General features: G+C 40.8%; 1 protein-coding gene and 1 non-coding gene across 5 annotated transcripts in view; one reads left to right on the top strand and one right to left on the bottom strand.

Annotated features, from left to right (window-relative positions):
- Positions 1-13,109, top strand: part of adcy6b (adenylate cyclase 6b) — a 31,970-nt gene that overhangs the window by 5,476 nt on the left and 13,385 nt on the right. For 2 of the 4 annotated variants that reach the window (XM_040047484.1, XM_040047487.1), the window contains one exon: positions 12,787-12,936. In XM_040047484.1, the coding sequence (XP_039903418.1) occupies positions 12,787-12,936 (150 nt within the window). The other 2 variants (XM_040047485.1, XM_040047488.1) reach the window with 2 other exon arrangements.
- trnac-gca lies at positions 2,007-2,078 on the bottom strand. Its single transcript has one exon. It is a non-coding gene; the product is annotated as a tRNA-Cys (tRNA).

The raw sequence follows: 13,109 nt of genomic DNA, 5'->3' as shown, positions 1-13,109 counted from the left end.
TTCAAAAAGATAGCGACGGTCACGTCCACGTTTTGAAGCTGAGCCAGTATTATTCCCAGTAACTGCCTGTATATGAATGTTCTTAAAATTTGTGAGTAAACAAGACAAAACATCTCACACTTGTTGATTTGTGTTAGTCTGGGCCCGCTATTATCACGACACAAAGGAGTACAATGTTGTTACTGTACTCATCAGTGGAAACGGCCTACTTTCTCTTCCCATCAATATAGGACAAAACATTTTAAAGGCTCTTAACCACTTTTCCATGTCAAAGGTGATGTACTAAAAGTAGATGTTACTGTAGATCTCAGCAGTTTTCAAATGAGATTTTTAATGAGCTTACATTATGTGCTGTAGGGCAGCTACCAGCAGCTCTTTTGGGGTTTGTAGAAGGTCATCTGGGTTGAATGAGCCCATTTAGCTACACTGTGGAGGAATATCATGATAATGCAGCGTGGTGCCATCCAGGCCGCCAGTCCCTAAAACAAGGAGGCTATTGTACTGTAGTAAAATGAAATGGGGTGGGGTGGGATGCTCAGATTGTGCAATGAATTTTATGGAAAACAGAATGATTACTTCTTCATACTGGAAGCTGTGGGGAAAACAAAACAGGATTAGGCACTTACAATGACTTCAGCTCCCAGCACACTGGAAATATTTCTTCATCACTTTTGTATGTTGGTTCCTTCTGTATGTGCTGTCAGTTACTCATTGATTTTATCACAATTTACACTGTGTTTGCATTAAGTGGATGTGCACGACTGCACTATTAAACTGTACGTAGTGTTTTGTAAACAAAGAAGACCTCCAGTACAGAAATAGTGGATGTCCTTCACAGACCTGCAGCAAACCATTTTTTTTTATCAGCTATTTATCCGAATAACCTTCGTTTCATTAAATTCATGTTATACGCTGATAGATGTCAAAGTCACAGCCAACTTTCCACAACGCCAGTGTGTTTAGTTGTTTTTTATATACACGGAAAATGGACTGGTTCTTATATAGTGCTTGTCTACTCTATGTGAGCACTCGCTTTTTTACTACAAGCCTCATTCACACAACTGCTTATTCTATGTCTAAGCTTATTTAATCTCACATTCACACACTTTCTCTTAGGGGTTCGGCGGGTCGGTGGCGTTTAGTGGGGTTTAGTGGGTTTGGTGGGATTTGGTGGGGTTCGGTATCCTGCCCAAGGAGACTTTGACATGCAGTCTAGAGTCTAGATTTTTATATCTGCCAAACAGAAGCAAGCTGTTTGAAATTATTTTTGATTTGTAGTGAATCAATCTCACCAACATGTCTTTAATTTATATTTTTATATTATTGGACTCTACTGGAATAGGTCTGCATAATTAGAGTTCAAAAGACTTCTTTATCCTATATCTTTATTCACTGATATCCTAGACAGCCAAGAGTCGAGTAGAGAAACTGGTTGAAAACTGTATTTAGAGAACTTTAGGGTCACCTGTTCGCCTCCTTATTTACCGCAAACATCTATCATCGGCCAATCGCATGGAAGCAGCTCAATGCTTTTAGGCATGTAGACGTGGTAAAGGTGACCTACTGATGTGAAAACTAAGCATCAGAAAGGAAGAAAGGTCATTTCAGTGACTTTGAATGTGGCATGGTTGATGGTGCCACGTGGGCTGAATATTTCAAACCACTGACCTACTGGGATTTTTCATGCATAGCCATCTCTAAAGTTTGAACAATAGATTACTTTAAAAATTGTTGCCTGGTCTGATGAATCTGAGTTTCTGCTGCATGATTTGCTAGGCCCAGAATTTGTCACGAAAATAGTGAGCCATTCTTTATTGTATCAAGTGTTTAGGCAGCTGGGAGGGACAGTTTCAGGAGATTTCAGTTGACAAATTGTTTTCGGCAATTGTTCTTTGGACTTTTGGAAGGTCTTCCAAAAAAAAAAAAAAAAAAAAAAGCTAATGTCCCCTTCAGATCTCAACTGCTCTCGCAGTTCTCAGAGTTGTCTTTTCCATTGGTGGCTCTATAGGGGGCATCTGGAATTGAACCAGAGACCACTTGATCTGCAGTCAAATGCTCTACCACTGAGCTACACCCCCTATGCAAGAGTTGCACCTGGCCCTTCAGATGATCTGTAAACTGTTAACCAATGCCCCACCACAAATGGTTTCTTCTTGACATCCACCCTGGCGGTGTAATGATGTGATTAACATTTTCTTGGCACACTTTGGGCCACCTAGTACCCATTGAGCATCTAACAAACACATAACACGTTTTTTTGCGTGGGCTGTTGCTGGAAGTCACGGTCCCAGAAACTGCAGGAGGAGTGGAGCAGAACAAAGTCCAAGGTGTTTAAAGTCCAGTATGAAGTTACCACAATCTATGATCTATGATTGCTCTGTGTGTCATGGCATGTGCAGCCACCTACCAGGCCTTTTCAGAGCAGTTTTATGGAGATGCTGGTTTCCTTTTCCAGCAGGACTTGGCAGCTGCCCGCAGTGTCAAAATTACTGCTGGTTTGCTGACCATGTCATTATTGTACTTAATTGGTAAGCCAACTTGCCTGATCTGAACCTACGGAATATGGTCAAGAGGAACATTAAAAAGATCCAAACTAGAAATAGAGCTGAGCTCAGCAATCAAAGCAGCATGGGCTTCAGTAACACCTCAGCAGTGCCATGAGCTGATCACCTCCAGATCTGATATGGACTATTTTTTTTTACGTTTTTAATTTCTAAAAATAGCTTTTCCCATATAAATGTATTAAATTTAAATTAAAAAAAATAGATAAGTTCAAAAACATGTGCGGTCTGACCCTCTGTTACTGTATTTCTCCACCAGTCATGACTATTAATCAACCAGATGAATGTGCAGCCATTATGAAGAAGGCAATATTGACATAACTCTACTGGTACATTGAGGTTATGTGTTAAGTGCTCATGTCCCAGAGTGTACAACGTGACTACGGGCCCGTTGGTTTGATGTCCTGTTTAGCTCTGGCCCTGGCTGTTGCATTGGTCTTCTGATGATGTCCTGCTACCTTGCCTGAGGGTCTGGACCCTCAACACAACATGTTCCAGTTTTCTAAACAATCAATGGACACCAGACTGTTCCAATCTCTTTTTGGCTTTACTAAACATGGAGGAAATCACATTTTTCCTTCAATTCTGTTGTTGTGTAACAGTGTAGCACACTCATTTTTTGCATTTATCATCTCAAATTTATATGGATTTCATGACCAAGATTTCTGTTTTTAGCTTTAAAAAATGACATATTCTTTCATTTAATCAGCTCTCGGGTACTTCTCAGTTGTATGAATATTAAGGAATAACGTTCAGTCTGTCACTGTGTCTGTATCACACAACTAAGCCCTTACAAACCTCGGTTACTCTGCTTCTGGGACCTTATCGACCTCCACCCCATTGTGTGCCTGAGCCGTTTGTATTTTTCCTGCAGAGATATTCATGCAGAATTAGAGCTGAGAAGATGTGAAACCGATGATAACGAGGACAAAAGTGGTCTTTGTGAGGGACCTCCACTATGAAGCAGGAGGGGTGAGGGGTGTGCGGAGGTTACGCTGGTGACAAGGGGACAGACACAGATTGAGAGCATGAAATAATGCTAGGCTGACTCACCATGCTTTAAATGAGCTGCTATTCTCTTTTTTTCTCTCTCCACTCTTTTTTTTTCCTCTGAGTCATAATTCCATTCTTACAAAATCCCTCTCAGATGGAGTGGCCTTTTATTTCATAGCCGACAGAGACTGAGCTCACCCTACTCATGGGGATTGCTTCCATCCATAGATCTCCACATTTCACTGTGCTCTTCTGCTTTGAAGAGCCTCCTGAGACAACTACAAAGAGACAAAGGTGAGACTGTTTCAGGAAGAAGCAAGTTGTGCCGTTGCCCTGCAGATTCAGGGTTCAGGTGAACTTCTGTCAGTCTTACAGGTAGTGCTGCCTGTTAAGATTTAAAAAGACTGTCTGCACAACATTTGTGCAACATTCTCTCAGGAATGTGTTGCATAATTTTTAGGCTTTGTTCATTGTGTTTTGTTGTGGCTCAAAAGGCATTTTGGACATCATTGGTTTCCTTTTTCTCACAAATCACTAACATTTCATTGCTTTGTCCTTTTTAATTACAGTTTTCGAACGAGGAAGAAGCATAGCATCTCAGAACATCAGATTTATTATCCAACTGACGATTTCCAAATTAAACCAGTGCCTGTGAGAGATTAACAAGCTGTATCCCTTAAACTCTAAAGCTTCTCTGTCAGTTAACAAATAAGTTATATATGTTAGTCCTCAGTGATTAAGCTGTTCTCATAATAACACGTTGTATCGCATCCATACATTTTACTTCAGAACAGCTCAGATGGCTTAATTTGTCTTCACTTTTATTGCTCACAGTTACTTTTTTCTTTAAAAGGCTTTGATGTGGATGACATGCTGTCTGAGTTCGGCTCAAGTTGTTGGAAACTCTTCTTTGATATTTGATGGGTTGAAATCCCTTCCGTGTATTAACTTGGCAACTGAAGAGTAAATGTATTATTTCCTCATCTTCTGCTTACTGGGTTTTTCCGCGCTTCATCCCTTTAACTGGGTTTGGTGTGAAGTCTGTTATGAGAACTTATGTGTTGTGCAAGCTGTTTCATTCCCAGGTCTTCACATCTGCTGGCGCCAAATATAAATGATCATTTCCTGTCAGTATTAGTTGTTGTGATTGGCTTTTCTGACATTTCTGCTCGGCTACTGGATACTTAACATTATGATCTCAGATCCCTGCTCTAGCGTGTGGACATGAAAAAGAGAGAAACACAGCTGTAGTTTTCAATAAAATTATGCAATAATCAAATAAGTTTGGGGGTTTAATTCAATTCAGTTTTATTTATATAACCACAACAATAGCCGCCTCAAGGTGCTTTATGTTGTAAAGTAAAGATAATAATACAAAGAAAACCCCAACAATCAAACGACCCCCTATGAGCAAGCACTTGGCAACAGAGGAAAGGAAAAACTCCCTTTTAACAGGAACAAACCTCTGATTGATCGGACGGGGCAGCTATCTGCCGCGAGACAGGACAAAAAGACATAATGTCGAAGAGAGACGGAGATTAATAATAACTAATGATCAGTTGCAGAGTGGTGTAGAAAAACAGAGTGAAAAGAGTCAAGTTAAGATTATAATTTTAGCTCATAGTGCTGAGCACTTGCTTGGTGGTTGAAAGTAAGTAACAGCTGGCATTATTATAGCCATACTCCATATGGGAGGTCATGTTCCTTATTCTACCATTGTTTCATTGGATCAGTGTTTCCGAGATCTATGATTGTATTGTATTATATGTGGGTTGAGGCTACACATTTCCATTTGTTTGCAGAAACAAACAAATATTTCCATAGACAAATACCAACTCTTTCACAGAGCAGGGGAAGCTGTGAAAAACACTACCCTTTGACACATCAGCACAACCAGTCTGCACTCTGCTGAGGAAGAACCTGTTTCTTTTGCCAAATTGTTTTGGGATCCTTCAGCTTAACACTGGTGAAGTCTGTCAATGAAATGTTGCAAGCATGACCGAGGCATGCATAATGCATTTATGCCAGAACATTTGTGTTGCATAAGAAAATCCAAAAGCAGCTACAACTTCAGCTACTTTAACCCTTTGAATTATGACGGGCGCTATGTCTGATATTCACGTGTAGGGAACAGCCTCTGCTCTCTGCTGCTAAATGAAAATTATAGAGATCGTCTTGAATTTAGATGGTACCAGCTGTGATGCTCGGATGTTCTTGAGTCATCGGTTCAAAAATATTACACATTACACATTTGCACTTACAAATACAATACAAGTTAAGTACAGAAAAACAAAACAAACAAAGAAAAGCCCAAAACAAAGTTAGACATGGATGTAAAGTCAGTCAGTGTCCCCATAGCTCTGCCACGTTATTCAGTCAGTCAGACTGCACTTTTATTCACGCATGATCATGAGACAAATAGAGATGTGTATTGTTGCCAAAGTCATTAAAACATTAAACATGTCAGCAGTATGACCCTGTGTAAATAACTAATCAGATTACATCATTTGAAAATGATCAGACATGGTGAAAGATTTCATTAAAGACATAGTGAGCATGACTTCAGTATGTGTTCATGCATAGGATACCAACACTTTTTACACCACTCTACTATTTGCTGCTGTTCATATACTTAAATGAGCAGCCAGAAAAACTTAAGCCTTCATTTTCAGCCTGAGCTGTTTGGAGCCAATCGCATGTCCAGCATTACATACGTGTTTTGCAGTCATAGTATTGCACTTACTGCATTGGCCACAGTAAGTGCAATACACGATCTGTCTATCAGCTTCACTTGCAGGCCTCGGAGCGCCTCCCTCCCTTTGCTGCTGTCAGATGGTGAGAACTCATCGTCAGGTACTTCACCTCCCAAACAATTCAGTAGCTGAAATAAAAGACCCCACCCGCCCACCCCTCACCCCCTTTACTCCCGACGCCACCCTATCAGAGAGTGAGAAAGTTGTGACTCATCCAGTTATTGTATTACAGCCAAAGGCAACAATGTGAACCCGGATAATTTTTATCACCATGGGTGGGAGAAATTAGGATTGACAATAAGTGAAACATTACTGTTAAAATACAGAGAGTGATAAGGGAAATAATAGCCAGGCTAATAATAGCTGTGTGAGTCAGGCAGGAGGAAGTGCAGGCTTCTAATAACAGTTCATGGTTTACTAACAACTTGGCTCCCTGCAAAAGTAAATACAGGGATTTGAGGCTGAACTGCCATGGCTGACAGCCAAGAGATATATATTAGGAATCCATTAGTGGTGTTAAATGTGCATCTGTGCGGCATGTATGCCCCTAAGCTTTTAAAGGCGGTTTTACTCTGGATATTGTTGAGTGCAGGACCGATCCCAGTGTTCGTGACAGGAAGGTGAATGGGTCTCTGTCAAAGGTCACAGTTACACTAGCCAACTGTCCTGTTATCCTGGCTAACTTGGTTACAGTTACAAAACTGTAACAGAGGCGACATATGTCAGGCTGGAGTGAGGAGGTACTGATAGGGTGAAGCTGTAATAACATGTTTGCTATCAGTGTACAAATAGGCAACACCTTCTTTCTAATAAAATAGGAAGAACACATGTCGAATGTAATAGACTACATAGATCCTCATTTATGCGCTGTGCTGTGCAATACTGTGTTCCAGCTGACCAGAGCAGATCTTTTAGCTCATGTCATCCAGTTTGTATAGATTTATTTTAGGTTTAAATGACTGGGCCTCTGAGTATGCTTTTTTTCACATTTTAAGTGAATGTCATCCGATATAATAACAATACCCCAGGCCCATGATTATAATTTCACATCATCAGATTTAATCCAAATCAAGGTGAGCTCTGTCTTGTGTTCGTGCAAAAAGCTCAGAAAATCTATGTTTTATGTTATGTTTCTAGTTTAATTATTATATAACTTCTGTGAATATGGAAGATAAAATAAACAGTCGCTTCCTGTTGAAATGGACAGAGGTGACCAGGACATTTCTTGTTGTACATTTCTTTGCGTTTCTCTAAAATCGTACTCACTTGTACATCTATTCTCAAATTCTGAAACGATGCTCATGTTTTAGGCTTCATAAACGTGCCACATGGCATTTCCAGAAATCAGCCCAGGAGGCAAATGTCTTACATGCATGAGTTCAGTATCAGCTCATCCTTGACCGAGCAAGTGGTGAAAGACAAGTCTTCACTGTTTAAACTATAACCTGTTCTTGTCCCAGTATTGATCTGCATACTTAGTAAAAGCCAGCGGTGTGTGATGTTGTTGGGCGAGAGCAGGGCGGGACAGTGGGCGAGCACATGCTTATATAACTGAACAGTTAAACTGAACTCATGCGTGTTTAGTTTGACCTTTGTGCACATTTATTTTAAAGTTGTGTAATGTTTCCCCCTTTTAATTCTCTCACTCCAGACTAAAGACAGTCTTACCCAAAAAATAACAAACTTACCATGTATTACACAAACACGGTGCTCTGGATTTGCACTACAGAGCCATTTTCCTTCTTTTGAGCAATGCCTCGATATTAATGTTACATTGGTCTCTCTAGAGATGCAATGGCCTTTATGTTTTACGTTATGTGCAAACAGAGATGAAATAGAAGCTCGAGCGGGAATTCCTGGATGTTCAGCTCATACTCACACACTTCAAGGTCTGACCTCTGTCACACAGCTCAGTCTTTGGCAGGAGGAAAGTGAACTGCCGGTTGGTTGGTTGGTTGGATAGTCTAATTGTCAGATTCTGTTTTCCTTCAGCTGCCGTGTTTTAATTGCAGCTGTGCCTGTGAGGGTCTGAGCAGGCAGGAAGTGGAGGGTTAGCAAGGACACAGCTGGAAAGCTGGAAGGAGAGGGTTGAGTCTAGTTCTACACACTGACCCCAGACCTCTGAGCAACGGAGACACACAGCAGCTTGTGCGATTTGAACCACAACTTGGAGCTAAAATTCTTTTACGTAATGAGTGATAATTCAGCAAGTAAATGGGAACAGCAGTTGTTATGGTAATGGTGACAAAATGGTTACAAAAAAGAGGGGGGGGGCTTTGTGTGATCCTCTGCTGAATTTGTGAGTTTGCTCAATTACCAAGAAATGAACAGTCTCCACTTTTTATGGTCTTTAATTTTTATTAATTTGACTGCATCTTTAAATTGAATATAACTTCCAGTAGTCATGAGCCATTTACTTGCTCGTAACACTTCTGAACTTTTATAGAGACAGAAAATCTTGGGGAAGAGAGGAAATGGGGGGAAAATAAAGGGTCCTGGAGCAAACCCAAACTGGAGATGTTACATGATGTAATTTTTTTTTAACAAAAAGGAAGTAATTGCTAAAAGTTGTGTGTCTGCTATTCTTTGTTGAGGGAACATCAATGTTCTCATTAACCACTCCCTTCTTATTTGTGTCCAACTTTACCAATCCATGTGTCTCTCGTTTACTGTTATTTTTTCTTTAAAATCGTTATGACTTTACTGACTTGATATCACTTGCTGTCTTAGACTTTCTTCATGTCTGTCTTGAGCTTCCATAGATAACATAAAGTGGCAAAAGAAGATTAGTGTAATTACAGCACATTACTTGTACTGTATGTTTTACTCAACAAGGAATATTATCTGGTAGTTTGTAGTTCAGCCTGCTAACAGTAAATTGAAAGATGAGATATTGAAAATGAGGGACAAACAAGCTTCACAGTGTTTTGATTTGTGGAAAAACTTGTTGGTATTAAAAGAAGTGAGCGGGTAGTTTAAGCTGGCGGTTAGTTTGTTATAGTAATTCCAGGATAGCTGGGAGATTTTCCACGTGTTTTATTTTCCTCATGTAAGTATTAATTCAGGATCTGTTTATCTGGCAGATGTGCGGCCTGGGTCCAGCTCTATTTAGCTTCGCGGAATTTGCTTCAGCGTTTCACAAAGATTACTCCGTGGCCTCACTGGTCGCCTGAGACCAATTTTGGTTTGGCCGGAGTCATGACAAAAACAAAGCTCCGATTCCAGATGGCAAGAGCCCAAGATGGCAAAGAAGGCACCCCCACCCTTCAGCAACATCTGTCTTTATAAGGAATAGCATCCTTCTTAAATGAGTAATTACACAGTTTAGTGACAGCTGATTAGATCAGGTGTAGGCAAACAAAATGGGACAGTATTGTCTATTTTTACTACAGCGGTACCACATGTTGTTTTGTGTTTTTGCAGGCTATGATCAGCAGCGTGTGACTGGGCTCTGCCGTTTATCTTTGTAAGACATTTTGAAAAGCTCCAGATGCCTATCGGAGGTCATGTGCTGGAGTTTAGTCCCCATGTCAACTGCAGTCAGTGTCCCAAGTGTTGACTTATGGGATGTAGCACTTTGGCCTTTTAAAGTTTAAGCTTTTTTGCTCAGGGTTAGTGAAATATCTGAACTTTTCTTTCAGGCTTTTTAGATACAACTGCATGAATCCAAGCACCGACCAAAAGAAAAGCGCCTTTAACCATCTGACTTATTTTAGTATCTGTGATTGACAGGTCCTAGTTTTTGTGTATTGTCCATGATTATAGTTACAATTTAATATGACCACTCTGTGGTTTACTGTTGCCTTCACTTAGCTAAAAGAGCAAAAGTAATGCCTGTACAGTGTAGATGTGCTGTCAAATGCCACAAAACTATATTTTATTGATCAGAAGAACTTTTATCTCACTTTTATCTCTTTTTGTTACTTTTTATCTCTTAAAAAATGGATAAGGATGTTGTTGTCATAACTCGATCTGGGCACATGTGTGTTCCAGCATGCTTGAGCATGAGGGAATTGTCCAGTGGGATATTATTAAAGATAGAATGGATTTAGTGTGTGTTTGCCAAGCAGAGATCTTTTCCATCCCCATTCCCTCATTTGATTATTAGCATGCTATCCTTTTTTCTTTTTTTTAACTTTATAAAGCACCTTGCTGTGAACCGCACCTTATAAGCCAATGTTTGGTCTCCTTTTAACTTCACCGCCAAAAGTGCCTGCCTAAGTAGATGTGTAGGCAGGCTCATCTTTAAGAGCCAAAAGTCTGCAGGAAAAATGGTCAGGAGGCATCAGTGGAATATACTCTAAATCCAGATTAGTCGTTATAAAGAGACTGGCTCAGTGTTAATGGAGAGAAGCTGCTTTTCTGTCTTCACTGTTTAGGCAGGGTAGTGTCAGCCGGGGGTCTGTGCTAGATTTGGAGTTCGGGGTGATATGAGTGCAGCAGCAGACACAACAAGCTTCAGGATCAAAGAGCTGCCAGTCCAAAAGGACTCTCACACACACACACACACACACACACACGCTCACGCACAAGATTTATTCAAAAGTCTCTGTGAATGCGTCTGCCTCTAATCTCTAAGCATATACGTTGGCATTAATACAAGCTTTGTTCATCATGTTTCTTCACACTTCACTTTCACTCATTTATAGCTATCCGGCTGTTATATTGCACTACCCTTCTACATGTAGTCAGTAGGTTTTAATAGTCCTGAATGCCTCGTCCCCTCTTGCATTTTAAGGCTTTCGCAAGCTTCAATAAAAGCTGCACATACATTTGCATCCTATTTGCAAATAAATGCCTATCCTCGCTATCCCAGCACATCATTGCACTGAGAGTCTTTATGCGTGCATAGCCAGACTATCAGTTAATTTCTTTTCTAGGAATAATATATGGATTAAAATTGCTCACATGGAAAGCTCGAATCTCTGAAACATGTGCATTGTTGAGAAGTACGGTCAGTTAGTTGCAGAAGGTCCTGTATCTTAGAAGGGCCACTTAACAAAATGAACCGAATTTGCCTGCCACTGTCCTTTGGTAATGGTGTTATGTTTCATTTCAAGCACAGGCTGTTAGATTATCTCTGCCTTGTCGTGACAACAAATAGTAAGTTCTTGTGTATACACTGTAAACCTTTATGTGGGGACAGTGGCAGAGGATCTGCCATCACTCTGCAAGCGTGAGGGTTGAAGTGCGGATGCTAGCGCAGTGATGCTTTTTGAAAAGGCGGAGACACATCTTTAAAAAATGCAGTGAATGTACATATACAGATAATCAGCCCCTATCTCCAGTTCAGCGGCTCTGTTCCGCCAACTGTCTGATAAAGACACATTACAAGCATGCACAGAGAAACACACTGGTCTGGCGACATACCAGCCATGGCACAAAGTTTTCAAATCTTCAAGTTCACTGAGAGTGTTGTCATTAAGACAGATTTAACATTCAGGCTTTAGTGTGTCCAGTGCGTGCATGTCCTGTTCTCATTATTGATGATATCATCTTCAGAGGAAGCACCCCGGGCTGTGGTCAGAGGTCAAGTGACTTTCCCAGGCTGGAGTGTGTTTCTGAACATGGAGGGGACGTGTGTTTGTGTGTGAACGTGCATGCCCACGTGTTTCTAAGCTGAGGGGAAGTCCAGAGCTCAAGGCATCCATTTCTGATCTTCAGTCTTGGCTGTGGACTAGTGAGAAAAGAAATCACTAACAGACTCAAACGCTGGCTTACGGCACGCATCCGAAAACACAAAAAGTGAGTGGAGCAGCACAGAGGAATGCCTTTAAGGTCAATGACCCCACAAAGTTAACTGCACACGATAAACTTAATTTACTCAAGCCACAGATAATGTTATACAGACTGTGCACAGCATTCTCAGAGCCTCATTGTTAAACTTAGTGGGTACACACAAGGAAGTTACAGTACTGGATCTGTCTGCTTCTATCTGAAGTTGCGCATTGAGATAGACTACCGCTTGCATAAAAGATGTTCTGTCTCTCTGCTTTGTACTATTTGCCAGGAGATTTTAGATTTTAACAAAAGTCATCTTTTGAAATGCTGGAATAATCTCCCTGTTTTTGCCTTTTAATTGGATTCAGCGCAATAAATACAATATTGTTGTTAGCTCTTAAGAAAAAAAGCTGGAATGACACAATCCTCCCGCGTCTCCACTGATTCATAGCATTAAAAAGTCTGGGCTTCCTCTCTGCCATTAAGAACAAGTGTGAAAAAATCCTTTGCAAAGCAAACACAAGGCCATGCTCATCGTCTCTAACCAGATCATATCTAACGGCCCCTCAGACATTTGAGGAATCTTTCGCCTTGCAGTAATTCCTCTGACATAGCATGTTATCATTTTCTCTCAATGACCTCACCCAGGTCAGTCAGAGTTTATTGAATTATTATGACAAGATCTGCACATGTTTGATGCTCTTTTGTTTTCTTTTCAGCTTCGACCTCACGCTTTGTGTCTGTCTGTGTGTTTTCAGATCAGTGCCAATATGCTGATCTTCCTGTGCACTAACATGATCGGGATCTGTACTCACTACCCCGCTGAAGTCTCCCAAAGACAGGCCTTCCAGGAGACTAGAGGATACATTCAGGCCAGACTGCACCTGCAGAGGGAAAACCAGCAACAGGTACACTTATGTGCACACGGTATGCACAGGCACACACATGGAGACACCTGCTGAGACCAAGTCCTGTAGAAAGACATGTACACAAATGCAGAAGAGCAACAAATGAGTGTCTCAGTTTTCTAGTCTAATTTGTTTGTCTCCCTTTTTGAGGTCAACAATATGTTCTGGAGTAT

Source organism: Simochromis diagramma, unplaced genomic scaffold (assembly GCF_900408965.1).
Source record: "Simochromis diagramma unplaced genomic scaffold, fSimDia1.1 OVJJ01000387.1, whole genome shotgun sequence".
In the NCBI taxonomy this organism is placed as follows: Eukaryota; Metazoa; Chordata; class Actinopteri; order Cichliformes; family Cichlidae; genus Simochromis; species Simochromis diagramma.
This window is presented reverse-complemented; position numbering and strand designations above follow the sequence as displayed.